The sequence below is a fragment of the Callithrix jacchus genome, chromosome 15 (assembly GCF_049354715.1).
Source record: "Callithrix jacchus isolate 240 chromosome 15, calJac240_pri, whole genome shotgun sequence".
NCBI lineage: Eukaryota > Metazoa > Chordata > Mammalia > Primates > Cebidae > Callithrix > Callithrix jacchus.
The window spans coordinates 77,992,840-78,020,455 of NC_133516.1; the positions used below are offsets into that span (position 1 = coordinate 77,992,840).

The following is a 27,616-nucleotide window of genomic DNA, read 5'->3' on the forward strand; positions in this document are numbered from 1 at the left end:
GTTTGGATTAATCCTTATCGTTGGTTTTTTTTTTTTTTTTTGGCTATACTTTGGAATTAGAATAACCTTTATTCATGTGAGAACTGTTTTGGGAAAGTCCTCTGCCTGTGTGCTGTATTTATGTGCATTGTATTTGTTGTACATAACCACACACTCAATCTTTCCAATGCTTATGGGAAAGAGAATGAAACACTCAAGCCTATAGGTCCCTCTGCTACTTGCACATGCTGCTTCTAAGGTCCCCTGTTCAACAAGTTATATATTTTGTATTGCTATCTTATTGCCACCCAAGAGTTTTGAGTAACTATTTAGAACATGATAGTGCATACCACATTTAATAAACATTACACCAGGTTCCTTGGCAAAGAATCTTTCCTCAGAGAGGTTTCACTTATTAGTTGCCAAGGGATGTCTTTCATATCTCTGTCATGGCCTTTTTTCCCATGATGCCTTACAGCCTTTGGAGAACATCGGGTTTCCAGCAGCTCTGAGATGCAAAATGGAAGTCCCATGTCTCAGACTGAGACTGTGTCTAGGTCTGTCGCACCCATGAGAGGTGGCGAGAGCACTGCACGCTGGCCCTTGACCAACAGCGAGACGTCTGCAGATGTGACAGCAAGCTCTGCTTCATATCCTGAAGGTGTGAATGCTTCAGTGTTGACCCAGTTCTCAGACTCGACTCTACAGTCTGGAGGACATCACACAGCATTGGGGGATAGGAGTTATTCAGAGTCTTCATCTACATCTTCCTCAGAAAGCTTGAATTCATCACCACCACGTGGAAAACGTTCGAGTGAGTTTTTGCAGTTCATGCAACTGTGCCCCATGGAGGAGAGAGGGACTCATGATGCTTATGAAATCTGTGGCATATTAAAACCATGCATGAGGGCTGGTTACAATGGCTCATGCCTGTAATCCCAGCACTTTGGGAGGCCAAGGCTGGTGGATCAGCTGAGGTCAGGAGATTGAGACCAGACTGACCAACATGGTGAAATCCCATCTCTACCAAAAATACAAAAAATTAGCCAGGCATGGTGGTGGGCACCTGTATCCCAGCTACTCAGGAGGCTGAGCCCAAAGTACTGCTTGAACCTGGGAGGCAGAGGTTGGAGTGAGCCGAGATCACGCGACTGCCCTCCAGCTGAGGCAATAAGAGTGAAACTATGTCTGAAAAATAAATAAATAAAGAAAAACAAATCATCCATGAATGAAATAACTCCTGAGGCCCCTCCGGCTTCCTTATTCCCCAGGCCCTTCTTCTAGCTGATTGATACAGATACACCTATATATCTACATATCCCTCGGTTTTTCTGGTACATCTCTGAGAAGCTGTTCTTGCCACTTCCTCTTCCCACACACAGCTTGGGGACTTCTCTGTCCACCTCCTCACATTTCCTGCAGCCCAAATCGTAACTCCATACCTGCCTCAGTCACAGAGCTTCTAGAAGGTGAAAAATATCACCTTCTCATGAGTAGTTGTCAGGGCATTCATCAAAAGAAGTTCTTTTTTAAAAAACGACTTTATTGAGGTATATTTCACCTTCCATAGTATTTGCCCATTTTAAGTACACAATTCATTGATTTTTAGTGTAGTCACAAAGTTGTACAGCATCACCACTGTCTAATTCCAGAACATTTCCATCACCCCAACAAAACTCCAACCTCATCAGCCGTCACCTCCCATTCTTCCGTCCTCCCAGTCCCTGGCAATCACTCCTGTGCTTTCTGTCTCTGTAGATGTGTCCATTCTAGACATTTCCCATAAATGAAACCATACAATATGTGGTCTTCTGTGTCTTTCCCTTAGTGTCATGTTTTCAAGGTTTATCCATGTTGTATCACAACTTCATTCCATTCACAGCTTAATAATATGCCATAGCAGGCCAGGCGCGGTGGCTCAAGCTGTAATTCCAGCTATTGGGAGGCCAAGGCGGGCAGATCACGAGGTCAGGAGATCGAGACCATCCTGGCCAACATGGTGAAACTTCGTTTCTACTAAAATATAAAAAAAAAAAAATTACCTGGGCATGGTGGCGCCTGTAGTCCCAGCTACTTGGGAGGCTGAGGCAGGGGAATCACTTGAACCTGGGAGACAGAGGTTGCAGAGAGCTGAGATTGTGCCACTGCACTGCAGCCTGGCGACAGAGCAGACTGCAGTGCAAGACTCCATCTCAAAATATATATATATATGCCATCGCAGGGATATACCGCACTTTGTGTATCCTGTCATCTACTGATGGTGTTTGGGTTGTTCCCTACTTTTGTCTATTATGAGTAATAATGTGGTGAACATTCACAAGTGTGTATGTGGTCGTAAATTTTCAATATTTAGGAATGGCCGGGTTATATGGCAGCTCTATTTTTAGCCTTTGAGGAACTGCCGAACCCTTTTCCAAAGTGGCTGCATCATTCTATATTCCCATCAGCAGTGTACAAGTGTTCTAATGTTGCTACATCTCCACTGACGCTTGTAATTATCCGTCTTTTCTGATTATACTCATCTGAGTGCGTGTGAAGGCATCTCATTGTGGTTTTGACTTGTATTTCCCAGTTGACTGATAATGCTGAGTGCCTTTTCATGTGCTTATTGGCCACTTGTATGTCTTCTCTGAATATGTCTATTCAGATCTTTTGAGTATTTTATTAAAATTCTGTTATTTGATTTTTTATTATTAAATTGTAAGAGTTCTTTATGGCCAGGCTTGGTGGCTCACGCCTGTAATCTCAGCACTTTGGGAGGCTGAAATGGGCGAATCACTTGAGGTCAGGAGTTCTAGACCAGCCTTGCCAATATTATTATAGGCGTCTATAATAAAATTATAAAAATTAGCTGGGCACAGTGGCACATGCCTGTAATCCCAGCTACTCGGGAGCCTGAGTCAGGAGAATCACTTGAAACCTGAGGAGGCAGAGGCTGCAGTGAGCTAAGATTGTGCCACTGCACTCCAGCTTGGGTGACAGAGAGAGACTGTCTCAAAAAAAAAAAAGAGTTATTTGTATATTCTGGATACATTCTTTTATCAAATATATAATCTGTGGACATTTCTTCTATTCTGTGGGTTGTCTTTTCTCTTTCTTGATGGTATCATTTGTAGCACAAAAGGTTTTGAATTTGAAGATGTTCAATTTGTCAATTTGAGAAAATTTTTCTTTTGATGTTTCTTTTTAATAATGCTTTGGGATAATTTTTGAAAACAGTTCTCAGCAGTCTCTTATCAGTGTTAAGTATATTCTGACTAAAGGAAAAATGTATTCGCTTATCACGTATGCTTTGAAGAGGTTTAAATTTGTACATCTCCACCACTAATAATAGCTCCATTTCCCCCATATGAGAATCCTAATGGATGGGGAAGATTAGCATTTACTAATACTCATGTGATATGGAAAAGCATATGCTTATCATGAAAGAATACCACACATACGAGTGGGGGATATTTATGCTCTTCTGTGTCTGTGCCTAGAAAACACTTTCTCTATCTCCTAAGCAAAAGGAATCATTTTTCACCCTCGCTACTGTGGAGCTCAGGACTTTTGCCTTCTCAAACCAGGATCTTGGGTTTCATAGCCTTTCCCTTTTACATCTCTTTAGTACCCCTCTTCTCTGCAATTAATGCTCAGTTGGTTCACGAGAAAAATGTGATTTCAGTGTGATCAGATCTTGGAGTTCAGTTATAAAGAGCTAGATAAGAAGTAGCCACATTCCTGAAACCATCTCACTGTGGGTTAACACAATGCTTTATCTGATTCCCTCAGAATCACTCAAGCTGATGGGCTCTGCACTCCACCCTTTCAGAGTTCTGGCCCACTCCCTTTTCTGCATTCAGATTCAGCCCCTCTAGTTCATGCTGTGACTCTCTCTCCACGTTGTTAAGCCTGTAACCCTGAGGTGGTCATCGGCCTAAATTTCATCTAACAGAGAGTTAAGGATCTCCCCATCCAAGGCCTTTTTCTCTTTTCCCAGAGAAATTGTGTGCAGATAGATCCTGCTCTTGAGCCTCTCCTGGTTGGCTCTCCACAGGTCTGGAGCCCTTCAGCCTGGCTTGAGTCGCATCTGTCTCTGGCTTTTGGCTTTCTCAGTGATGCTCATGGCCCATGCTCATCCTGTCTGTCGATTCAAACCTATCCTGAAATGAATTTAGCCAACACTCAGTTTTACACTGTTTTCCATCAAAGCATGGCCATGGGGTACCAATGGCTAGTCTGGGCTGGGAATGGGAATAAGAACCAGAAAAGGATTCTGGTTTTTGTTTTGTTTTGTTTTGTTTTGTACAGCCAGATTAGGAAGGATTTAGGCCAAGGAGAACTGGACCTTATTTTCATCATTTCTGAAAAGAAGGGCTTATCTCATAATCTAACAATCTAAGATTAGTTCTAAGACCCTTTATTTGTAGCATAATCATGTACCCTCCTGCTTTTCGACTGTGCCACTTGGGCAAGATGCGTGACCTCCCTGACCCTCTGTGCCTCCTTTGTTTCCTATGTAAAATGGGGAGAATAAGAGGACCTATCTTCAACTTTGTGTAATGCTTAAATGAACAGACATCAGGCACTTACGTCTGCTACCTACCTCAGTGTTTAGCACGTACATATTTGTTGTTATTATTATTTTTCACAGAATGAGATTATTAAATGTACATTTGAAGCATGCTGTTTTAATTTGATAATCCCTGAAGAATATCTTTATTTCATAGCATGAATTCAATGACCATGTGGTTTTTTTTCTTGTGGATACTGTCTACTATAGCTGATTTCAGTGACAACCTACTGGAGGATGTTTAGGTTTGTTCTTTCTTTTCCTGTTTCTATTTCTTTCTTTTGCTATTGTAAACAATGCTGTATTGAACCTCTGTGTGGCTAAATCTTTTTCCACATTCTTGAGTATCTTCTTCAGATAAATTCAAAGATGGAATTACTGCCTCAAACCCATTTATATTACACAAGTTTTGGTAATATTGCTGGACCCTTCATGGTTTATCAGAATTGTGCATCACACCTCCCACCTGCAAGAGTAGGTGTCAAGGTCAAGGGCTGCCAGCTTTTATAATACCGTCTTACCACTCCAAGAGGCACAGTTAGCAACTTTGGGGAATAGGAGATGCTTCTTGCCTTCTGCTTACACCCGATCTTTCTCCTCCACTCCCCTCTCTGACCCTACCCAGGTGCCAGAGGCCCAGTTGTTCTTCCATGAGCCCCATGTTGATCTCTTTCTATCATTATATTTTCCTCATTTATTCTACACACAATGAAATTTAATGCTATATTGTATTGTTGCTTCATAATTCCTTGCTCTGGATTGTAAGCATAGTGAATATGGGAAAAAAAGAAAGGCGAAATTCTTTTGCTTGAATCTACTCTCCACTGATGTATCTCCCGGTGCCTTTTCTGAAGGTTTACTTTTCTTTTCAGAAGCCAGCAAGTTCTCACCGATGCATCCTCTTCTTCTTTCAGATGCTGCGTGGAACCACTGGGCAGAAAGTAACACTGAGCCCCACGTAGAAAACATCACCTTGTTTCATAATCAAGAGGACATTTCAGCAGTGGCCTCCAAAGAGGATGTGATGGGTCAGACCTCCGGGAAGAGCCACGCCACTTCGGATGCTCCAGAAAACCTCACTCTGTTCACTGAAACAGCAGATGCTAGAGGAAGGAACAGCTCTTCAAGTAGAACAAACTTCACTATTTCGCCTGTTGGGTACTCACTGGAGATAGCAACAGCTCTGACTTCCCAGAGCGGTGCCTTAGGTGAGCTTGTGCTGATGATGTGCATTTCATGCATGCATGTCCTGTCATGGAGAACAGTTTCTGCCATTTCCCACAACCCCCATTCTGAGCCACTGTGCCCTTCCACGGTTCCTAGGCTGAGGTGGGTCAGATCTGTGGCTTAGACCTCATTTGTATGATGCTTGTTCCTACAGACCAGACAAGGGTGCAGATTCGCTGAGCGGCCTTGCTGGTCCTGTGGCATCTGTGATCCACGGCCAGTGGAATCCAAACTTCCTTCCTTCTCCAGGGAGCCTGCCACACCTGAGGGTCTCAGAGGCAGTAGGTTTTGTGGGATGCATAGCTGGGGCAGGCTTGGGTTTGGTTTGTGTTGATGTGACCCGAATGGTTGTTCTTGCTCTGGTTTGCACCACCTGGTGGTTTGCTATTTTTTAGCAAAGAATGTCAAGAAGGTGTTGGGGCTCAGTGGGTAAGATTTGATTGAGGGAGAGAAGACTAAGAAAACTAGCAGTAATTAGGGACCTCCTACATACCACTGTCTGTTTCGTCAGTCTTTCCAGCAAGCCCATGATGTCATGTTATTCTCCTTTTAGGCATTTGGAAACTGAAGCTCAGAGAAGTGAGTTGACCCAACAAGTGTAGGTCAAACAGTTAACAGGTTTCAGAACTGGGATTGAGTTTCTGCCTGTGTATCTGAGCGAGGCGGCGGGGGTGCTGAGGTGTGGAATGCCTGGACAACGGGAGTGAAGTACAGAGGAGAGAAAGACAGGCGTGGCCTCCCTGTAGGGTGGCAAGGCCAGCAGCCTCCCTTGGGGAGGGTGTCAGTTGCCCACAGAGGCGAGGAGGAGCAGGTAGGACCATTGTGTGGACAGGGTTAGGGACAATCACATTGGACTTTGGAAACCTGGCAGTTTAGATTTGGTGTGGTAGGAAGAGTCAGTGAGGGTTTTGAGCAAGTGAGTGATATAACTAAAGTGAATTTGGGGAGGATCCCCTGGCAGGCAGGTACAGGATGTCTAGCGTGGGAGTGGGAGGATGGAGGGAACCTGGAAGGGACCACCCAGGCAGACAGAGAAATCCAGATACCACATGCTATAATGTGGCCTGGTAGCCATAGGGATGAAGAGGAAGGGATTGGTAGGACTTGTTGATGGCCTGAAGGTACAGGATGAAGCCATCAGAGATGACTCCATGGTTTCAGGTCCTAGTGGCAGGAGATCTGGTTGGGGGGACTCGATTCTGTACAGATGCATATGAAAGTATTTTGTATTAATAAATGATTCCTACAGAGCTTAGAAACTCTGCTCATAGTATTCCCTGGTCTTGTTCTCCCAGATGTTGGGATTTTGTTTATGTTGCATTCAGGTAAATTCTGGTACCCATTTGGTGGACGTGGGTGCTGGGTCCTGATCAGACCCTGATCTCTCATTCCATATTGTGTGATACTTACCTCCAGTGTGCCCCTTTTCTGAGAATTTTACCACAATACACAGAACCTTTGTGAGATCTACAAACAGTCTCTGCCTTGGTTTGTGGTCTTTTTCAGAGTTTATTTTTCATGGAATGAATTATTCTTCTAATTTCTTCTCACGTCTCTATATATTTTATAGTTGTGAGAACTGAGCCCCCTCAAAGCATATTAAGACATTTGAAGTGTGCTGGTGGAATTCTAATTGTTGCTGTCTGTTTTCAGCCTCAGAAAGTCTTCACCTGCCATCTAGCAGTTCTGAGTTCAATGAAAGAATTGCCCCTTTGCAAGAAAAGAGTAGAACAACCTCAGAGATGGGAACAGAGAGGGTGATGGGGCTGTCAGAAGAAGTGACTGTGCACAGCCAAGAGGCCACTACTTCAGCTTCGAGCCCGTCCTCTCTTCCTGCTTTGGAGGTGGGAGAACTGACCATGCCTCCTCAGAAGAGAAATTCCTCAGGACCAGATCTCTCCTGGCCGCATTTCTCCAGGACACTGGCTTCCTCTCCTCTCTCAGATCATTCCTCATGTGAGTGCCGCATCCCCAGCTTAACACTCAGAAGTTACTCAAAGTTGACATGAATCAATGAATCAACTAGCTGGCATAGCCAGCTAGTTACATACCCATAATAGAGGGTAGGGGGAAAAGACATGAAGCCAAGATGCCATTCCTCTATACCAGATACTTGGGGTGGAAGTAGGTACAATCTACCCAGTTCATGTCAGTATTGAAAGTCATGTTTACACAGGTTTTGGGGGTTTTTTTGTGTTGTTTTGTTTTTGTCACCCAAGCTGGAGTGCAATGATGCAATCTCAGCTCACTGCAACCTCTGCCTCCCAGGTTCAAGTGATTCTCCTGCCTCAGCCTCATGAATAGCTAGGATTACAGGTGGCCATCACCATGCTTGGCTAATTTTTGTATTTTTAGTAGAGATGGTGTTTCACCATGTTGGCTAGGCTGGTCTCAAACTCCTGACCTCAGGTGATCTGCCTGCCTTGGCCTCTCAAATTCTTGGGATTACAGGCGTGAGCCACTGCTCCCGGCCCACCACTGGGTTTTGATGGGAATGTTGTAGGGATAAAATTAACACAGTTTCCTGGGAATAAAAGTGTTTTGAAAGAACCTCCAGCAAGCTTATGAGGCTGTAATTTGGTGGCTGTAAATGATGACTCTAACGAAGTTAGGGCTGAGAAGCCACGTGGCCGAGTGAGGATTTGGGGCATGTCTATTATACTTTCCTTTCTTATATACTGAAGTGTTCTTTGTTTGTTTGGTTTGGTTTATGTTTTGAAGTAGAGCTGGGTTTTGGTGGTCTGGGACTTTCTTTTTGTGTCGAGGTCTCTCTGTTTCTTGTTTCAGTTACTGGTTTTATAGATTGCCTGCGTCTTCATTTTGTGTTCATTAAGGTCGGGTGAGCAGAGCTGCTGGCTGTGTTCTAGGTATAGCTGGTTTTATGGTTTTGCACAAGACTGAGAGGAACATTTTTGTTTCCCATGCTTGCTTGCCCTCTCTCTGTCTGTCTGTCTCTCTCTCACTGTAGTGATATTTAAACTTTATTTGTGGTTTTGGTCAGAACTGCACATAGGACTGGTCTTCAAGGAAGTGTTTATAATGACAACTTCCTTTTTCCCTTTTCTGGGCTATAATTAACAGCTCAAAGCCTTTTATTATATAGGAGTAAGGTACTTTTTTATTATTTTTAGCCTAAAAAGAAGAAACACACTCTTTTTTTTGTGCCTTTAGTCTTACCTACCATGTTTCTTCCCATTCCCTAAGCTTTCCTGCAGTTTATTCCTGTTTGGAATGAAGATTTTAATAGACCTTTCTGGAGGGCAGTTCTCAGGGCAGCCTTTGGAAAGTTCTCTGTGGAGGGAGCCACCCGTACTTCCGTAGAGCAGACTCCTCCTTTTGACCAGTAGTGTCTGCTTCACTCCTTGAGGTTCTTGACAGTTTCCCATGGATGGCAGCCATGGATTAGAGAAACTGCTCCTGGAGTCCTTGATCTCCAAGGGTCCCATTGGAGTATGTGCAGATTTGAGAGCTGGTCTCTGAAGCTTAATGAGGCAGAGTATGATCATGAAGCCTGTTTGCTTTTGGGTAGAATTAAATTTGTGGGATGATAATAAGTATTTCCTGCTGGTTAGAAATTCTGTTACTGAATAAATGCAGTTTGGTCAATAATCTTTCAAGACATTAGGTTTATGGTGGCCGTGAGGTGGGGAATCATAAAGAACCCTTGACGGTGACATTGCTGGGAATGATTGCTCTAGGCCATGAGCATCCCTGCAGTGTTCAGCAAAACCCTAGGCCTTCTCAGTAGTGACCTGGGATGGGGCACCTTGCAGCAGCCCCACATTTAATCATTTTATGTATGAGATTTTAATCAGTGATAGCATTTGAACAAACGGCTTACATTGCTAAAACAAAACAAAATAACAAGAACCTTATCAGAGTGGCCAGTCCTGTTTAAGCTGTAATGTAGAATTCAGCAAACATTTCATCTTTCTCTATAAAAAACAAATAGTACATATAACGTATAAGCTTCTCATTCTGCCTAGTGACGGACCTCACTGTTCTCCACCTTCACTGTGAGAATTAGAACTAGTGAGGGAGAGTGCAGGCATGTGTCCTGGTCACACGTGTATGTGTACAGATATGGTTGTATCTATATTAGGTCCATGGTATGTAGGTATATCCATCAAAATGTAAGAAACATCATTTGTATTCAAATACAGTCCTGATTTTCTTAAAGTCCGGAGTAATTTTGAAGCATATCTTCTTCTGTCGTAGCTTCTGGAAGTACGGAAAAGCTTAACAAGTCCACTGGCCTCCACAGCCCCTCAGTCAGTCAAGTGAAGACAATGCACGTTGCCACCGTGTTCACTGATGGTGGCCCCAGAACGCTCCGATCTTTGACAGTTGGTCTGGGACCTATAAACAAGACCGAAGGCTTCCCTGAGGACTCCAGAATTGCCATGACTTCAGCCTCAGTCCATCCTTCACCCTCTGCAGTGGAATCGAGAAGCAACAGAGGCGTAACTGGGAATCCAGGCGATGGGGAATTCGTTGAACCATCCACGGAACATGAATTTGGACTTACATCTTTGCGTTGGCAGAATGATTCCCCAAGTAAGTATTGCATCTTTCCTTGATCTATTGGGGATGTTGTGAATCGTTGAATTTTCTTAGGGGATCTCCTCAAGACCGTTTGTAATCTCCGGAGAAAAGTATGCTCTTTAATGGCACTATTGCATTTTGATGTTGACTCTTATGAGAACACTGTGAAGTTAGTCAGACAAGTGTCATTCCTCCTGCTTTCTTATAGATGAGGAAACTATGGCTCTGGGGGTTTAAGTAATGGGTGCTTGGCCATTTAGCTCAGTCAGTAGGGTTGAGACCTTAGCCTCTGGGTTCTTTGTTCCCTCTTCTCTTCACTCTGCATCATTGTCTTCAAGCTGAGGGCTGGCCTGCTCTTTATGTTTTATTTTTATTTTGTCTTGGAGACAAGGTCTGTCTCTGTCACCCAGCCTAGAGTGCCATAGTGTGATCACGGCTCGCTGCAGCCTGGATCTGCCCAGGTTCAGGTGATCTCCCACCTCAGCCTCCCGAGTAGCTGGGACTACAGGTGCTTGCCACTCCACCCAGCTAATTTTTCTATTTTTCTGTAGAGATGGGGTCTTTCCATGTTGCCCAGGCTGGTCTTGAACTCAGAGGCTGAAGCTATCCTCCCTCCTTGCCCTCCTAAAGTGCTGGGATTACAGGCATAAGCCACTATGCCCAGCCTGGCCCACTCTTTAAACTAGCTTCAGTTATTTTGTGTACAGATCATCTTTCCACATGACTGTGCAGATTCATTCATTCCCAAATTCATGGTTTGGATTAATCCTTATCGTTGGTTTTTTTTTTTTTTTGGCTATACGTTGGAATTAGAATAACCTTTATTCATGTGAGAACTGTTTTGGGAAAGTCCTCTGGCTGTGTGCTGTATTTATGTGCATTGTATTTGTTGTACATAAGCACACACTCAATCTTTCCAATGATTATGGGAAAGAGAATGAAACACTCAAGCCTATAGGTCCCTCTGCTACTTGCACATGCTCCTTCTAAGGTCCCCTGTTCAACAAGTTATATATTTTGTATTGCTATCTTATTGCCACCCAAGAGTTTTGAGTAACTATTTAGAACATGATAGTGCATACTACATTTAATAAACATTACACCAGGTTCCTTGGCAAAGAATCTTTCCTCAGAGAGGTTTCACTTATTAGTTGCCAAGGGATCTCTTTCATATCTCTGTCATGGCCTTTTTTCCCATGATGCCTTACAGCCTTTGGAGAACATCGGGTTTCCAGCAGCTCTGAGATGCAAAATGGAAGTCCCATGTCTCAGACTGAGACTGTGTCTAGGCCTGTCACACCCATGAGAGGTGGCGAGAGCACTGCACGCTGGCCCTTGACCAACAGCGAGACGTCTGCAGATGTGACAGCAAGCTCTGCTTCATATCCTGAAGGTGTGAATGCTTCAGTGTTGACCCAGTTCTCAGACTCGACTCTACAGTCTGGAGGACATCACACAGCATTGGGAGATAGGAGTTATTCAGAGTCTTCATCTACATCTTCCTCAGAAAGCTTGAATTCATCACCACCACGTGAAGAACGTTCGAGTGAGTTTTTCTAGTTCATGCAACTGTGCCCCATGGAGGAGAGAGGGACTCATGATGCTTATGAAATCTGTGGCATATTAAAACCATGCATGAGGGCTGGTTACAATGGCTCATGCCTGTAATCCCAGCACTTTGGGAGGCCAAGGCAGGGGATCAGCTGAGGTCAGGAGTTTGAGACCAGACTGACCAACATGGTGAAACCTCATCTCTACTAACAATACAAAGAATTAGCAGGGCATGATGGTGGGCACCTGTATCCCAGTTACTCAGGAGGCTGAGCCCAAAGAACTGCTTGAACCTGGGAGGCAGAGGTTGGAGTGAGCTGAGATCACGCCACTGCCCTCCAGCCGAGGCAACAAGAGTGAAACTATGTCTGAAAAAAAGAAAGAAAGAAAGAAAAACAAACCGTGCATGAATGAAATAACTCCTGAGGCCCCTCCGGCTTCCTTATTCCCCAGGCCCTTCTTCTAGCTGATTGATACAGATACACCTATATATCTACATATCCCTCGGTTTTTCTGGTACATCTCTGAGAAGCTGTTCTTGCCACTTCCTCTTCCCACACACAGCTTGGGGACTTCTCTGTCCACCTCCTCACATTTCCTGCAGCCCAAATCGTAACTCCATATCTGCCTCAGTCACAGAGCTTCTGGAAGGTGAAAATATCACCTTCTCGTGAGTAGTTGTCAGGGCATTCATCAAAAATTCTTTTTTAAAAAACAGCTTTATTGAGGTATATTTCACCTTCCATAGTATTTGCCCATTTTAAGTACACAATTCATTGATTTTTAGTGTAGTCACAGAGTTGTACAGCATCACCACTGTCTAATTCCAGAACATTTCCATCACCCCAACAAAACTCCAACCTCATCAGCCGTCACCTCCCATTCTTCCGTCCTCCCAGTCCCTGGCAATCACTCCTGTGCTTTCTGTCTCTGTAGATGTGTCCATTCTAGACATTTCCCATAAATGAAACCATACAATATGTGGTCTTCTGTGTCTTTCCCTTAGTGTCATGTTTTCAAGGTTCATCCATGTTGTATCACAACTTCATTCCATTCGCAGCTTAATAATATGCCGTAGCAGGCCAGGCGCGGTGGCTCAAGCTGTAATTCCAGCTATTGGGAGGCCAAGGCGGGCAGATCATGAGGTCAGGAGATCGAGACCATCCTGGCCAACATGGTGAAACTTTGTCTCTACTAAAATACTGGGCCTACACGCACTCGCCTGTAGTCCCAGCTACTTGGGAGGCTGAGGCAGGGGAAATCACTTGAACCTGGGAGGCAGAGGTTGCAGAGAGCTGACATTGTGCCGCTGCACTCCAGTCTGGCAACAGAGCAAGACTCCATCTCAAAAATATATATATATTTATATATAGATATGCCATAGCAGGGATATACCGCACTTTGTGTATCCTGTCGTCTACTGATGGTGTTTGGGTTGTTCCCCACTTTTGTCTATTATGAGTAATGATGTGGTGAACATTCACAAGTGTGTATGTGGTTGTAAATTTTCAATATTTAGGAATGACCAGGTTATATGGCAGCTCTATTTTTAGCCTTTGAGGAACTGCCGAACCCTTTTCCAAAGTGGCTGCATCATTTTATATTCTCTGTATATGTACAAGTGTTCTAATGTTGCTACATCTCCACTGACGCTTGTAATTATCAGTCTTTTCTGATTATACTCATCTGAGTGCGTGTGAAGGCATCTCATTGTGGTTTTGACTTGTATTTCCCAGTTGACTGATAATGCTGAGTGTCTTTTCATGTGCTTATTGGCCACTTGTATGTCTTCTCTGAATATGTCTATTCAGATCTTTTGAGTATTTTATTAAAATTCTGTTATTTGATTTTTTTATTATTAAATTGTAAGAGTTCTTTGTGGCCAGGCTTGGTGGCTCACGCCTGTAATCTCAGCACTTTGGGAGGCTGAAATGGGCGAATCACTTGAGGTCAGGAGTTCTAGACCAGCCTTGCCAATGTGGCGAAACCTCGTCTATACTAAAAATACAAAAATTAGCCAGGCATGGTGGTACATGCGTGTAATCCCAGCTACTTGGGAGACTGAGGCAGGAGAATAGCTTGAACCTGGGAGGCAGAGGTTATAGTGAACTGAGATCATTCCACTGCATTCCAGCCTGGGTGACAGAGAGAGTTTGTCTCAAAAAGAAAAAAAAAAGGGTTATTTGTATATTTTGGATACAGTCCTTTATCAAATATATAATCTGCAAGCATTTCTCCTATTCTGTGGTTGTCTTTCCTTTCTTGATGGTATCATTTGTAGCACAAGTTTTCAAATTTGAATATGTCCAATTTGTCAATTTGAGAAAATTTTTCTTTTGATGTCTCTTTTTAATAATGCTTTGGCATAATTTTCTTTTCTTTATTTGAGATGGAGTCTCGCTCTGTCACCAGGCTGGAGTGCAGTGATGCAATCTGGGCTCACTGCAACCTCTGCCTCCTGGGTTCAAGCGATTCTTTCACCTCAGCCTCTTTAATAGCTGGGATTACAGGCGCGTGCCATCATGCCCTGCTAAGTTTTGTATTTTTAGTAGAGACAGGGTTTCACCATCTTGGCCAGGATGGTATCAGTCTTGACCTCATGATCCACCTTCCTCAGCCTCCCAAAGTGCTGGGAGTACAGGTGTGAGCCACTGCGCCTGGCCTGGGATAATGTTTTAAAACAGTTCTCAGCAGGCTCTTATCAATGTAAAGTATATTCTGACTAAAGGAAAAACGTATTTGCTTATCACGTATGCTTTGAAGAGGTTTAAATTCGTACATCTCCACCACTAATAATAGCTCCATTTCCCCCATATGAGAATCCTAATTGATGGGGAAGATTAGCATTTACTAATACTCATGTGATATGGAAAAGCATATGCTTATCATGAAAGAATACCACACATACGAGTGGGGGATATTTATGCTCTTCTGTGTCTGTGCCTGGAAAACACTTTCTCTATCTCCTAAGCAAAAGGAATCATTTTTCACCCTCGCTACTGTGGAGCTCAGGACTTTTACCTTCTCAAACCAGGATCTTGGGTTTCATAGCCTTTCCCTTTTACATCTCTTTAGTACCCCTCTTCTCTGCAATTAATGCTCAGTTGGTTCACGTGAAAAATGTGATTTCAGTGTGATCAGATCTTGGAGTTCAGTTATAAAGAGCTAGATAAGAAGTAGCCACATTCCTGAAACCATCTCACTGTGGGTTAACACAATGCTTTATCTGATTCCCTCAGAATCACTCAAGCTGATGGGCTCTGCACTCCACCCTTTCAGAGTTCTGGCCCACTCCCTTTTCTGCATTCAGATTCAGCCCCTCTAGTTCATGCTGTGACTCTCTCTCCACGTTGTTAAGCCTGTAACCCTGAGGTGGTCATCGGCCTAAATTTCATCTAACAGAGAGTTAAGGATCTCCCCATCCAAGGCCTTTTTCTCTTTTCCCAGAGAAATTGTGTGCAGATAGATCCTGCTCTTGAGCCTCTCCTGGTTGGCTCTCCACAGGTCTGGAGCCCTTCAGCCTGGCTTGAGTCGCATCTGTCTCTGGCTTTTGGCTTTCTCAGTGATGCTCATGGCCCATGCTCATCCTGTCTGTCGATTCAAACCTATCCTGAAATGAATTTAGCCAACACTCAGTTTTACACTGTTTTCCATCAAAGCATGGCCATGGGGTACCAATGGCTAGTCTGGGCTGGGAATGGGAATAAGAACCAGAAAAGGAGTAGTCTGGTTTTTTGTTTGTTTGTTAGTTTGTTTGTGTTTTTGTTTTTGTTTTTTTTTTTTTTTTGTTCAGCCAGATTAGGAAGGATTTAAGCCAAGGAGAATTGGACCTTATTTTCATCATTTCTGAAAAGAAGGGCTTATCTCATAATCTAACAATCTAAGATTAGTTCTAAGACCCTTTAGGTTTGTACCATAAACATACCCAAAAGAGAAGGAAAAGGACATTTATTCATGTGTCATCTTCCTATTGCATCCTCATCAATAGAATAAAACAGATACATTTAAAAAAAAAAATAAAAGAAGACAAAAAATGAGCCCACCTTTCACCCTCAGCCTTAGGCTGTTTCTCTGCGATTGTACTAATGCTCTGGAATGACTGGCCCTGCGGCCATTCATGTATTCTTGGTCCTTCCAGGAGGAAGAGCCTTCCAGGGAGGACTGTGGCCTCCCTCCTGGGCCTTGTGCAAATGTCTAAAGCCCCTGTAGAGTTATTAGTCTTTCACCCACTGTTTACCTCCTCACCGCCACTACTGACATTACCTTGATTTATTATGTATCACTGAGCAGAAATCCAATATCGATCCTATTTGCTAAAGTAATATAAATCCTATAAATCTAGGGTGCCTGACAGATGTCCTGATCCACCATTCCTCTTGAGGTTTCAATCACTGATCCATGTTTGCAAGAGCAACAGACATCTCAGATAAAGATCCTAAGAGTATGGGGAAGCATTTTGGCTCCCATAGCCCAGGAAGTGAGGCTTGGTGCCCAATCCTGTCACTCCAGCCCTGCATTTATCAGCTATCCCCTTTCACCCCTCTTTTAGCCTTGGAAGACAGCCGAGAGCTGGGTGGAGCGCTAGACGACACTTCTGACAGTGCAGAGAACAGGACTTCTGGTGTGCCCTCTCTTGGCACCCACACTTCAGCTACTGTCACAGGAAATGGGGAACGCACACTGTGGTCTGTCACCCTCACCAACACCAGCATGAGCACGACTTCTGGGAAAGCGGGCAGCCCTGCAGCAGCCATGCCTCAAGAAACAGAGAGTGTCTCTCTGCATGTGAACGTGACAGACGATGGTGGCCTGGTTTCACAGTCACTGGCTGCCTCCAGTGCCCTGGGAGGTGGGGTATCTTCCACAGTCTCTTTTAACACATCCCTTCAGCTCATCTGTCCGTTTACTCACAGTCTTGGGATGATTCAATTAGCTCTCAAGCCAGAAAGTGCCTTATAGGCACTTCTTTATGGAGAGAAGTTTCTAGCTTCTGCCACCTAAGCAAGGTCAACACCCTTCCCTAATTCCCACCCTGAGCCCTGTACACACACTCACCTAAGGAATTTGGGATAGTGTCTGCTGGGAGGCTTAAAATAAGAGACCAACCACTAAGGTCAATCTCCTGGGAAATAAATATCTCATTCTACAGAATGGGAAGTTGGGAGGGTTTTCCTCTATTAAGGCATAACAGTTATTCTATTTGGGGTCTTAAGATCTTTTCAGATACTAATTTGCTTTTATCAAGTAAGGCATGTGGAGGGAATTTGGAACTGCTCTCTGTTTTTAGACCCTTAGTCCCCACTTCTATTAACATTTCCACTGCTGCCGCCACTGCTTCTCTCACGTCAGTCTGCTCAGAGGAGACACCGACCATTTCTGCCTGCCCACAATGTCTTTATTCAAAGTGCTCCCCATTGAAAACCACCTCTCCAAAGACAGTATTTCACCCACTTGAGTTATACCACTTGGGTTCATTTTAGGACACTGAAAGTCTGTTTGATAGTACATATTTCAGAGATCTGTCGTTCTTTTATTTGACCTAACTTTGCCTTTTCCATTTGCAGTCACTGGGATTAGCTACGGTCAAGTGAGTGGCACAGCTATTGAACAAAGGACTTCCAGCGACCACACAGACCACACCTACCTGTCATCTACTTTCACTAAAGGAGAACGGGCATTACTGTCCATTACAGATAACAGTTCATCCTCAGACATTGTACAGAGCTCGACTTCTTATATTAAGATGTCAAACTCTTCACATTCAGATGATTCCTCTTTTTCTTATGCTCAGACTGACAGAAGTAACATCTCATCCTATGATGGGGAATATGCTCAGCCTTCTACTGAGTCACTGGTTCTGCATACATCCAACCTTCCATCTTACACACCCACCATTAATATGCCAAACACTTCAGTTGTTCTGGACACTGATGCTGGGTTTGCTGGTGACTCTTATTCTTTCTCTTCCTCCTCCTCCTCCTCTGCTGCTGCTGCCTCTTCTTCTTCTTCTTCTTCTTCTTCAGGACCTCCTTTGCCTCTGCCCTCTGTATCAGAATCCCACCATTTATTTTCATCAATTTTACCATCAACCAGAGCCTCCATGCATCTGCTAAAGTCTACCTCTGATGCATCCACACCATTGTCTTCCTCACCATCACCTTTACCAGTATCCTTAACAGCATCTACATCTGCCACACTTTCTGTCTCACAAACACCCTTACCACCATCATCTTCTACCCCAGTCCTGCCCAGAGCAAAAGAGACTCCTATGACTTCAGTTCAGGCATCAACAATGACATCATTCATGACAATGCTCCATAGTAGTCAAACCATAGACCTTAAGAACCAGAGCACCCCACACCAAGAGAAAATCGTTACAGAATCAAAGTCACCAAGCCCAGTGTCTCTGCCCACAGAGTCCACCAAGGCTGTAACAACGAGCTCTCCTTTGCCTCCATCCTTAACAGAGTCCCCCACAGAGCAAACCCTTCCAGCCACAAACACCAACTTAGCGCAAATATCTCCAGCTTTCACAACCACCATTCTGAAGACCTCTCAACCTCCTGTGAGCACTCCTGGCACCCTGTCAAGCACAGCATCTCTGGCCACTGGCCCTATAGCCGTACAGACTACAGCTGGAAAACAGCTCTTGCCAACCCATCCTGAAATTCTAGTTCCTCAAATCTCAACAGAAGGTGGCATCAGCACAGAAAAGAACCAAGTGAATGTAGATGCTACCACCAGATTGATCCCTCTGACCAGTGTACCCACATCAGCAAAAGAACTGACCACAAGGCTTGGCGTCACAGCAGAGTACAGTCCAGCTTCACATTCCCTCGGAACATCTTCTCCCCAAACCACAGACGTTTCCACGGCTAAAGCCTTGGCTCCCAACTCTGCCACCTTTGCTGTTCACAGCAGCACACTGTCAACAACAACACTGTCCTCTTCAGCCTCAGGTAAAACACAGTCACACAAGCACACATTAACTGCAAGGCCCAGTCTAGCACGGAGAGCTGCATGGGGCTCGGGGTTCATGTGAATTTGTGGAAATGGCTGGCATTTGATAGCTTCTGTTTTGTGACCTAAAATGCTTCCTGTTGAAACACTTAAAGCGTAAAAGAAGGTCATGGGTGGGCCTAGTTTTCTCGCCCCTGTGTTGCATAATGCTTCCTGAATAAAGAGGAAAGGATGCACTGGCCATGTGTCACATCAGTAGATGGCACAATTGCAGCTTTTAATGCCCTGTAGTTGTAAGAACTTTTCTTTTTCTTTTCTTTGCTATTCTTTTTTTAACCAGTGATCTGAGTACCTCTGGGAAATGAAAGGTGGATCCTTCTCCAGGGACGTTTGGGAGCCTTGCTTCAAGGCTTATAACCTTCAGTTTTGGAGCCTGCTCTGTTGCCAGGCTGGAGTGCAGTGGCACAATCTCAGCTCACTATAATCTCCACCTCCCGGGTTCAAGTGATTCTCTTGTCTCAGCCTCCCAAATATCTAGGACTATAGGTGTGTGCCACCACACCCAGCTAATTTTTATATTTTTAGTAAAGATGGGGTTTCACCATGTTGGCCAGGATGGTCTCAATCTCTTGACCTGGTGATCCGCCCACCTGGGCCTCCCAAAGTGCTGGGATTACAGGCTTGAGCCACCACACTCGGCTTAAGAGCTTTCCAAGCATGCCTTTAACTTCTTAGAGGTCAGAGGAGGGCGATGATGAAGGATTGCAGGGTGGAGAAACTAAAGTAAAGAAGCTTAGGTGGCCTAGCTGAAGCAGGGATAAACTGGGTATCTGCTTCTAGATCAGATCCCAGAGTGTCTGAGTCAGGGCCTCCCCAGTCAACGGGGGCTTCTTGGGGTCACTGGGCTTCTCTTGAGCCCAAGCTGCTTTGTCTCCCAAAGAGAGTGTGGCTAGTTGATACATGCAAGTGGGGAGACATGTAAATGAAAAGATGATGAACTAACCTTTTCCCACGGTGACTACGCAGCCAGGGCTCCTTTACTTCACACTTAGGGTTGTTTTTATAGCCATGTTGAAGTTGCTGGAAAGTAAAACCAGCCAAATGATCTTTTGTCATTTAAGGAACAGTGGAAGGAAGTAGGATGATGAATCTTTTCATGTCATGTTCAAAATTACGCTTTTGGCTTGTCCAGACACAAGAAAAGGAAAACTGCTGCTGGAGAAGGAGTGAAATGGAAACTGGTGTGTTAGGGAAGAAGGAAAGAAGAGATGATGCTTTGTAGTGTCTGGGGCAGGAAGCTCAGTGAGCAGCACAGTTCCCGCTTGTCAGCCACAGTCAACCTGGGCTGGAGGCTCATAAGCAAACCACCCCCATGCCAGCCCCACAGTGCTCCTTTGTACCAGCGATCTGAGCACCTCTGGGAAATGAAAAGTGGATCTTTCCCCAGGGAAGTTTGGGAGCCTTGCTTCAAGGCTTATAACCTTCAGTTTCACAGGCCACATGTATTCCAGTGCCAGATGGAATCTAATTCACAAATCTCCCTTAAAGTCAATTGTAGACATTCTGATGATAACTGTGAGTATTGGGGCAGATTCACTCGCCGTTGGTATATTTTTGTTCCAGTGTTCATAGATCAGTGTTTGGTTATACTGGTGCTGTGCTTCTGTGGGTGATTTTAAGTAATACTTGACATGGCAATAAAGGATATTCCAGAATACCGTCTTTAGGTTTAGCTTATTTGTTTTCAGGGTTATTGTTACTATTTTTTTGAGTGAAGACTTGACTTTTACCTTCTTTTTTTTATTCCACCACTGATTTCCTTTTTGCGGACAATACAGTTACGGGCTTCGGCTTCTCTAAGTATGTCAGAAACCTTTATGAAGCATATTACATAACTGCTCAACTCTGATCATTTTCTAAATATTGCACAATATGTGGAGGCTCAGTTAAATTTGGAGACTTTGGGGTAAAGGATACTATGATTTTGATAAAGAGAGCCCAAGAGAAAGGGCAGGGCACGTGTGTACACACAAGACATGCGCACACAGAGTAAATCTCCTAGTAGGGGGATGAGTTGATCAGAGATCCTCTTCCCCCTTAATGTGTGCTTTCAATTGGCATTGATCTACGTAGAATTTTCTAAGTGTCTCAAAGGCAATATCATCATCAGTCCTGAATGGAGTGACCTGTAAGCAGCATTGATTACAATCAGTTCCTGCATTCAGGGATCTATCCCATTGTCTAACACTTGTATCAGGACCCAGTCCCACTGCACCTCTGGGAAACCCATTTTACTTCTGTAGTGTGGCCTTTCAGGACAAGTAAACAGAAATAAGCAAGAACCAAATATTAGCTGAGAGAATTAAATATTTACCTAGAGCTGCCTTTATATTTCCTGTGTGGTTAACTGCTTTACTCCTGGAATGTGTTTGTAGTCAACAGCTGTGCCACAAACCCTTGTCTTCATGATGGCGAATGCATCACAGACAACACCAGCCGTGGCTACCACTGCAGGTGCCTGCCTTCCTGGCAAGGGGATGACTGCAGTGTGGGTAAGTAATGTAATGTCCAGAGGTCTATACTACAGTACCATATTGGGCTACCCAATACACTCCTTTTTCCTCCAAAATGTGGACAAATATGCTATTTTAGTTAATACCCTGCTTACTTGAGAGTTAGCATGCTTGTAGGTTGTGATCTGCAGGAGAGTGTCAGGGACTGTAGTGTAGCACTGACAGACTTCCTGATCTGGGTCTGTTCCCGACACTCCTGCCACACTGGACCCTATTCCTGCCCCTGGACTTTTCTGTGCTGATGCCTCTGCCTGGAATTCCCCTGTTGCCACCCTAATCTATTTATTAAACTCCTTTCAGTTGTAGTCCAGATGTTATTTGAAATAGTCGTTAATTCTCCCTCCGTTAAAATTTGCTGTTTCCCCCACATATGCAAATCCTATGTTGTATTTACAGTTAGTTGTTTCTGTGGTCACTTCCACCTTCAATAGATGGCAAGCCCCTTGAGGGCAAGGGTGTTCTCATACTCATCCTTGGGGTCTCATCACACCTAGCACCATTTGGCCATTAGTAAGTACTTACTATACTGGGTTATGGTTTTGCTGTTTGCTGTAGATTCAGTATGGTCTTCCTTTTTCTCCTCTACAGATGTGAATGAATGCCTCTCAAGCCCTTGCCCATCCATGGCCACATGCAACAATACTCAGGGATCCTTTATCTGCAAATGCCCAGTTGGGTACCTGTTGGAAAAAGGGATATGCAATTTGGGTAAGAGACTTAGTCTATTTCGGACTTTATTCTATACCACAATCTATTTTACAAAGTAACATTTATTATTTTTCTTCCTAATCAAAATCAGTGTTTGTCAAAGGTATGGGAATATAGAAAAAAGTGGAAGCCGTTGCCCATTATTCTAATACCTGGAGATAGAGCACCCTACTTTGCATTATGTTTTTGTGTGCAGTATATTTTTACATAGTTGAAATTATAGGATGTTTGTATAAATATTATGTCTTAAACATTTTTCTATGTTGTTAAAAACAGTGTACAAACATCCTAATGACTGCATATTATGCCATCATTTGTGTATAATATTATTTGCTTAACCACTCCACCCTGCAGCTAGGGAAAAAAAGTCAAAAGGATTATTCTGACTACATAGGGGAAAAAAAACCCAAACACATTTAGGTAGAGAAAAGAGAGAGTAAAACTCTGATTGTCGTACTACATTCACACATTCTTTCAGTTTTTAAAAATGATCTTCATGCTCTTGTTCATAGGCAGATACATTTTGAGAAAGCTGCTGTCCTAATCGTATCACACAATTTGTCATATGTTGCTCGCTAATTTGATAGATTCATGAAGCTGTTTGATTTTGAAAATCATCTCCATTTCACAAGTTAAAAGGCAAACAGACAAACCAAATGAAAACAAGGCCCTGACAAAGTGCTAAGTGGCCAAGCTTATGTAAGAGGTTGATGAGAGACCTGGTTTCCACCCCACAGCTCTTTCTATTACATGATAATGTGTTAATCTTAGGAGCTTTCTTGTTTGCAGGGTGTGACCTTTGTTAGAATGTTGAATTTAATATATAACTTGTTGAAGAAGTTAGAAACGAAAGATACAGAGTTTTCTGGGTCTTTTTTTTGCGGGGGAACAGACTCTCACTCTGTCACCCAGGCTGCAGTGCAGTGGTACCACCTCGGCTCTCTGCAAACTCTACCTCCTAGGTTCAAGCGATTCTCATGCCTCAGCATCCAAGTAGCTAGGATTATAGGCATGCACTACCATGCCTGGCTGATTTTTGTATTTTTAGTATAGAAGGGGCTTTGTTATGTTGGCCATGCTGGTCTCGAACTCCTGACCTCAAGTGATCTGCCTGCCTTGGCCTCCCAAAGCGCTAGGATTACAGGTGTGAGCCACTGTGCCCAGCCAGTTACAGTTTCTAAGCTAAGGAAACTGGCAGGTAAAATAACTCATCTTTGAATTATCTTAAATTGCCCAGGGTGACACTTAACACAAAAAAAGTGCTCAGTGTTTTTGAGAGAGCAAGTGTCTGTATCCTTTGAAAATGCTATTACCTATAGGCTGAAGCAACTTTTTAAAAGTACCCTACCAAAATAAGGGTAAAATTTTGAAAATTATTTAAAATACAAAGATTACATGAAAACATTATTTCAAAAAGAAGGATCTAGAAATAGAGACATCAGTTAAATTCAAGAATTTCTCTCATTCTGCATTACAGACCTGGCACGGTGGCACATGCCTGTAATCCCGACAGTTTGGGAGGCCGAGGTAGGCTGATCACTTGAGATCAGAGTTCAAGACCAGACTGGTCAACATGGTAAAACCTTGACTGTACTAAAATTACAAAAATTAGCCAGGTGTGGTGGCACATGCCTGTAGTCCCAGCTACTCAGGAGGCTGAGGCATGAGAATAACTTGAACCTGAGAGGCGGAGGTTGCAGTGAGTCCAGATCGCATCACTGCACTCCAGCCTGGGCCACGGAGCAAGACTCTGTCTCAAAAAAAAAAAAAAGAATTTATTTTATTCTAATAATTTACTTGCATTTTAGTAAACTATTTAGCCACACCCTAATAAATAAGCCAGGAGTTTTTAGTTTAAGAACAGAGAAGCTGGAAATGATTTTATTGTTAAGCATTGTGGGGAAAGTATATGTGCCCAGGACTCAAATGATTTGCTTCCAGCTCCAGAGCCACCACCTATAGCACGTGGTTCCTGAGCATTAATGTCCTCGTCTGTAAAATCAGATTACCATCTGTCCTGCTTCCCACTCAAGATTATTGTGAAGATCAAATTAAGTAATATATTTGAGCAAGCTTTGAAAATGGTAACGAGCTGTCCAGATGGGAGGTATCACTTAACTTTAGTCTTCCAACTCTTGGACCAGAATTGAAAGCAATGAAAACAATAAGCTGCTGAATACAAAGTAATAATTTTGGCTCTTTCCCTCCAAAAATCATTTAGATAACATAGGAAAATCAACAGTCAAAATGGAAGTAAAAATCCTACTTAGATCCAGGTGGTGATGGAATTGCAGGCATAAAGGTGTAAATGCCTTAAAAACAAACAAACAAACAAACAAACAAAACCCTGCCCAGAGCAATTGCAGGGTTTGGAAGGAAACTGATATGTCTTCATATTCACACTGAAAGCAGAGGCCACGTTTACTGTCCTGACTCAGAACAGATCCATGTACCTGACATTTGCAATGTGAATTTCTGTACAGAGAGTCTAAGTATCAGCCTAGACATGTGAGATGGCAAAGTGAAGAGGCGGGACCATTGTTCTGGAAGCCTGTGCAGAGGGTCCCACAGGTAGCACGGCTCAGGAGGAGAGCAGCACTATCGCGTTCACAATCATCTTGTCCTTTTCAAGTCATTTAGCTTCATTGTTCATAAACATCAGGGGAACATGCAAATTAGAGCATGCTGAAATGCTTTCATTTGGCCAAGAATGTTTTCAAAGAGCTCCCTGCTGCTCAGAAAGAGTCCTAAGCAGCTGGCTTCACTGAACTGTAGAACAAGCAAAAAGATGTTAAGTAAGGATTAAGCGCTTTAGACAGTAAGTATAAGATGTTAAATGTTTTCTCTGGCTCATTTTTGGGCCTTTTTCTCAATTCAGCATGCAAGCTTTTGGGGAAAGAGCAGCTTCATGGACTTCTGTGTCTTGAGTTATTTTTTTTCTTCCAGAGGGAAAGATAAGCATTTAATATAAAGGAAAATAAGAGCCAGCAATAAAACATGCCATACTAAATTTTGGTTGCCTGCTCGTTTGTAAGTCCCATTCCCCTCAGGCCCAATCAGCACAAATTGATATTAACTAGAATTTTATTTTATGAGTGAAATGGGCCTTGAAAATGAGACTGCTTTCTTTCATTTCTGATCTCAACAGTGTCTCAAATATGGGCTGTTTTCATTATGTGGCTTATAATCATGGAGTTGGCAGTCCCATGGAGTATAGGCCCACCACAGATGCCTGGCACCTTTCTTTCTCTCAAGCCCCTTGGGTGTCCTTAGTTTATTAGATTCCTCAGGGCACAGAGGTCATAGGGGAAAGAAGAGCTTTGAAGATGGACATGCATATGCTCCAATGCCAATGGTGGCCCTTGGGAGCCTGGGTGAGCTTTCTTAGGAAGTTGTCTGACCTCTGGAAGCCCCCTTTATCAATGATAAGATGGGAATTTCCTCTGACGAAGAGGAATGGGATTTGGATGGGGGTGGTCTAAGGACAAAAGGAAACTGAAGCACCCCGTTGAATATGGAGGGCATGATTCAGTTGGAGACCTCAGAGGACAAAAGCTTTCCTCTGTCGAAAGCCTGATGAGGCCTGAGGAGCATTTTTCACGTCTAACACACCTCCCTCCCTCCTCCTAGGATGACATTATTTAGACCTGCTCATGTTTCTTCTTTGTAGCAGCTTTGTTGGGCATCTATTATGTGGGAGGCCATCCCAGGGACATCGTGAAGGCTCCTTCTCTTAGCAGCCTTGCACATACACAAAAGGTTCTTTGGAGTTTCTCTCTCTCAAAAGTTTGCTCAGTCGAAGCCTTCAGCACAGCCCAGTAGACACTCACTTTGCTAGAGAAAAATCTAGAAGAGGGAGAGGGGTCTCCACCCGTAAGGAGAAAGAAATGCAGAGAGATTGTCCCGTGAGGCGGAGTAAAGCTGGACACCCCAGAGATTTGCAAACACACGGCCTGACGTAGATTCTTCTGTCACATGATCTAACAAGTTACATTTTCATTTTCAGTAAGAACCTTCATGACAGAGTTTAAATTAAAGAGAACTTTTCTTAATACTACTGTGGAAAAACATTCAGATCTACAAGAAGTTGAAAATGAGATCACCAAAATGGTAAGTGTCCCGAATGGCATCTTTCTACTGGTCTTTTGTTTCCTAGAACGGATTTCATTCCAAGTGGGGACTGCTGGGGGTCAGCTGTGTCTCCTGGGCTCTTCACTTTTGTTATATTTGGACGGGAAACTTCATGGTAAAATAAAAAGCCTTTCAGACATAGAAGCAGGGTGTTGGTGCCCAGTAGAAGAGTTTCTTCAAGGGTGTCCTCATGCACAGTCTTTATCTGCACCTTGGTGTTTCTTTTCCACGTGCAATCTCACAGTCACAGACCTACAGATGACAGACACCAGCAGGAGCTGCTGGTGAGGAGGAAAGACCCAGAAAATCGTATGGTCCCATCTGCTCTTGACACACTGTGTGACTTTATCCTTGGGTTTTGGAGCTCGGGGGAATGATATTCTTTTTCCTCAAAGGAATGCCAAAGGTGCCAACAGTTAATCCTGATGTCCTAGGGTTTGAGAACTCACTGTATATGTGATTGAGGGGCGATTTGCCTGCTTTTTATCAGATTTTTTTTTTTTTAAAGAAAAAGGCTATCCTGGGCAACATGGCAAGACCCCGTCTCTACAAAAAATACAAAAATTAGCTGGGGTTGGTGGTGTGCACCTGTGGTCCCAGCTACTCAGGAGGATCAGATGGGAGGATCATGTGAGCCCTGGAGGTTGAGACTGTGGTGAGCTGTGATCAACCACTGCACACCAGCCTGGGTGGCAGAATGAGACCCTGTCTCGAAAAAGAAACCCCAAAAAACAGCAATAACAAAAAAGGAAAATGGAAAGGAATAAAGAAGAGAGGAAAATGAAGCTCAGAAAATAAACTCTGCTTCTCAACTGCTATCTAAGTCAGAGATGTGACTCATTTATACAGTGAGTTTTCAAACCCTGGGTTCAGAAAATTGAAATTTGCTATTAAAAATCACTAGAGATGAATTGATTTCCAATCTCAGTTTTACTTGTTCTTTGTAAGAGTTAGTATATTAGCCAGAAATTATACATTTCTATAAGACTTTGGATTTTATTTGTGTAAAACATGGATCCAGTTCTATTCCTCTGACTCCTGAGCATTCCCTTCATGATGGTGATGATGCCGGATGGTACCCTCCCGTAAAAGGCACTGCCAGCATGTCTGCAGATAGAAACCCAGGAGGTCTGGAAGTGAATGATACTGCCTGAGGCTGCACAGAGCAGGTGCAAAGTTGGGGAACAGTCCAGTAAGCCACCCTCACTACTGATACCAATTTCAAGTTCCGGCATCCCCCAAGATCACCCTCAGTTTCACTCATTCACTAGAGGAGTCACAGAGCTTACTAAAAGCTATTATATTCACAGCTACAGTTTATTACAGTGAAAGTCAACAGGTTAAAATCAGCCAAGGAAAGAGATGCATGGGGCAGGGTCTGGGAGAA

The 27,616-nt window shown here is 43.6% G+C and overlaps 1 protein-coding gene across 9 annotated transcripts in view; it reads left to right on the plus strand.

Moving 5' to 3' along the window:
- The window catches only part of HEG1 (heart development protein with EGF like domains 1), a 99,321-nt gene that overhangs the window by 35,921 nt on the left and 35,784 nt on the right, over positions 1 to 27,616 (plus strand). For 3 of the 9 annotated variants that reach the window (XM_035273977.3, XM_078351901.1, XM_035273978.3), the window contains exons 5-14: positions 458 to 793; positions 5,449 to 5,742; positions 7,415 to 7,717; positions 9,980 to 10,318; positions 11,517 to 11,852; positions 16,407 to 16,706; positions 17,422 to 18,816; positions 21,253 to 21,369; positions 21,979 to 22,098; positions 26,105 to 26,208. In XM_035273977.3, coding sequence (XP_035129868.3) covers positions 458 to 793; positions 5,449 to 5,742; positions 7,415 to 7,717; positions 9,980 to 10,318; positions 11,517 to 11,852; positions 16,407 to 16,706; positions 17,422 to 18,816; positions 21,253 to 21,369; positions 21,979 to 22,098; positions 26,105 to 26,208 — 3,644 coding nt within the window. The remainder of the gene's footprint in view (positions 1 to 457; positions 794 to 5,448; positions 5,743 to 7,414; positions 7,718 to 9,979; positions 10,319 to 11,516; positions 11,853 to 16,406; positions 16,707 to 17,421; positions 18,817 to 21,252; positions 21,370 to 21,978; positions 22,099 to 26,104; positions 26,209 to 27,616) is intronic. The other 6 variants (XM_035273979.3, XM_008982305.6, XM_035273980.3 and 3 more) reach the window with 6 other exon arrangements.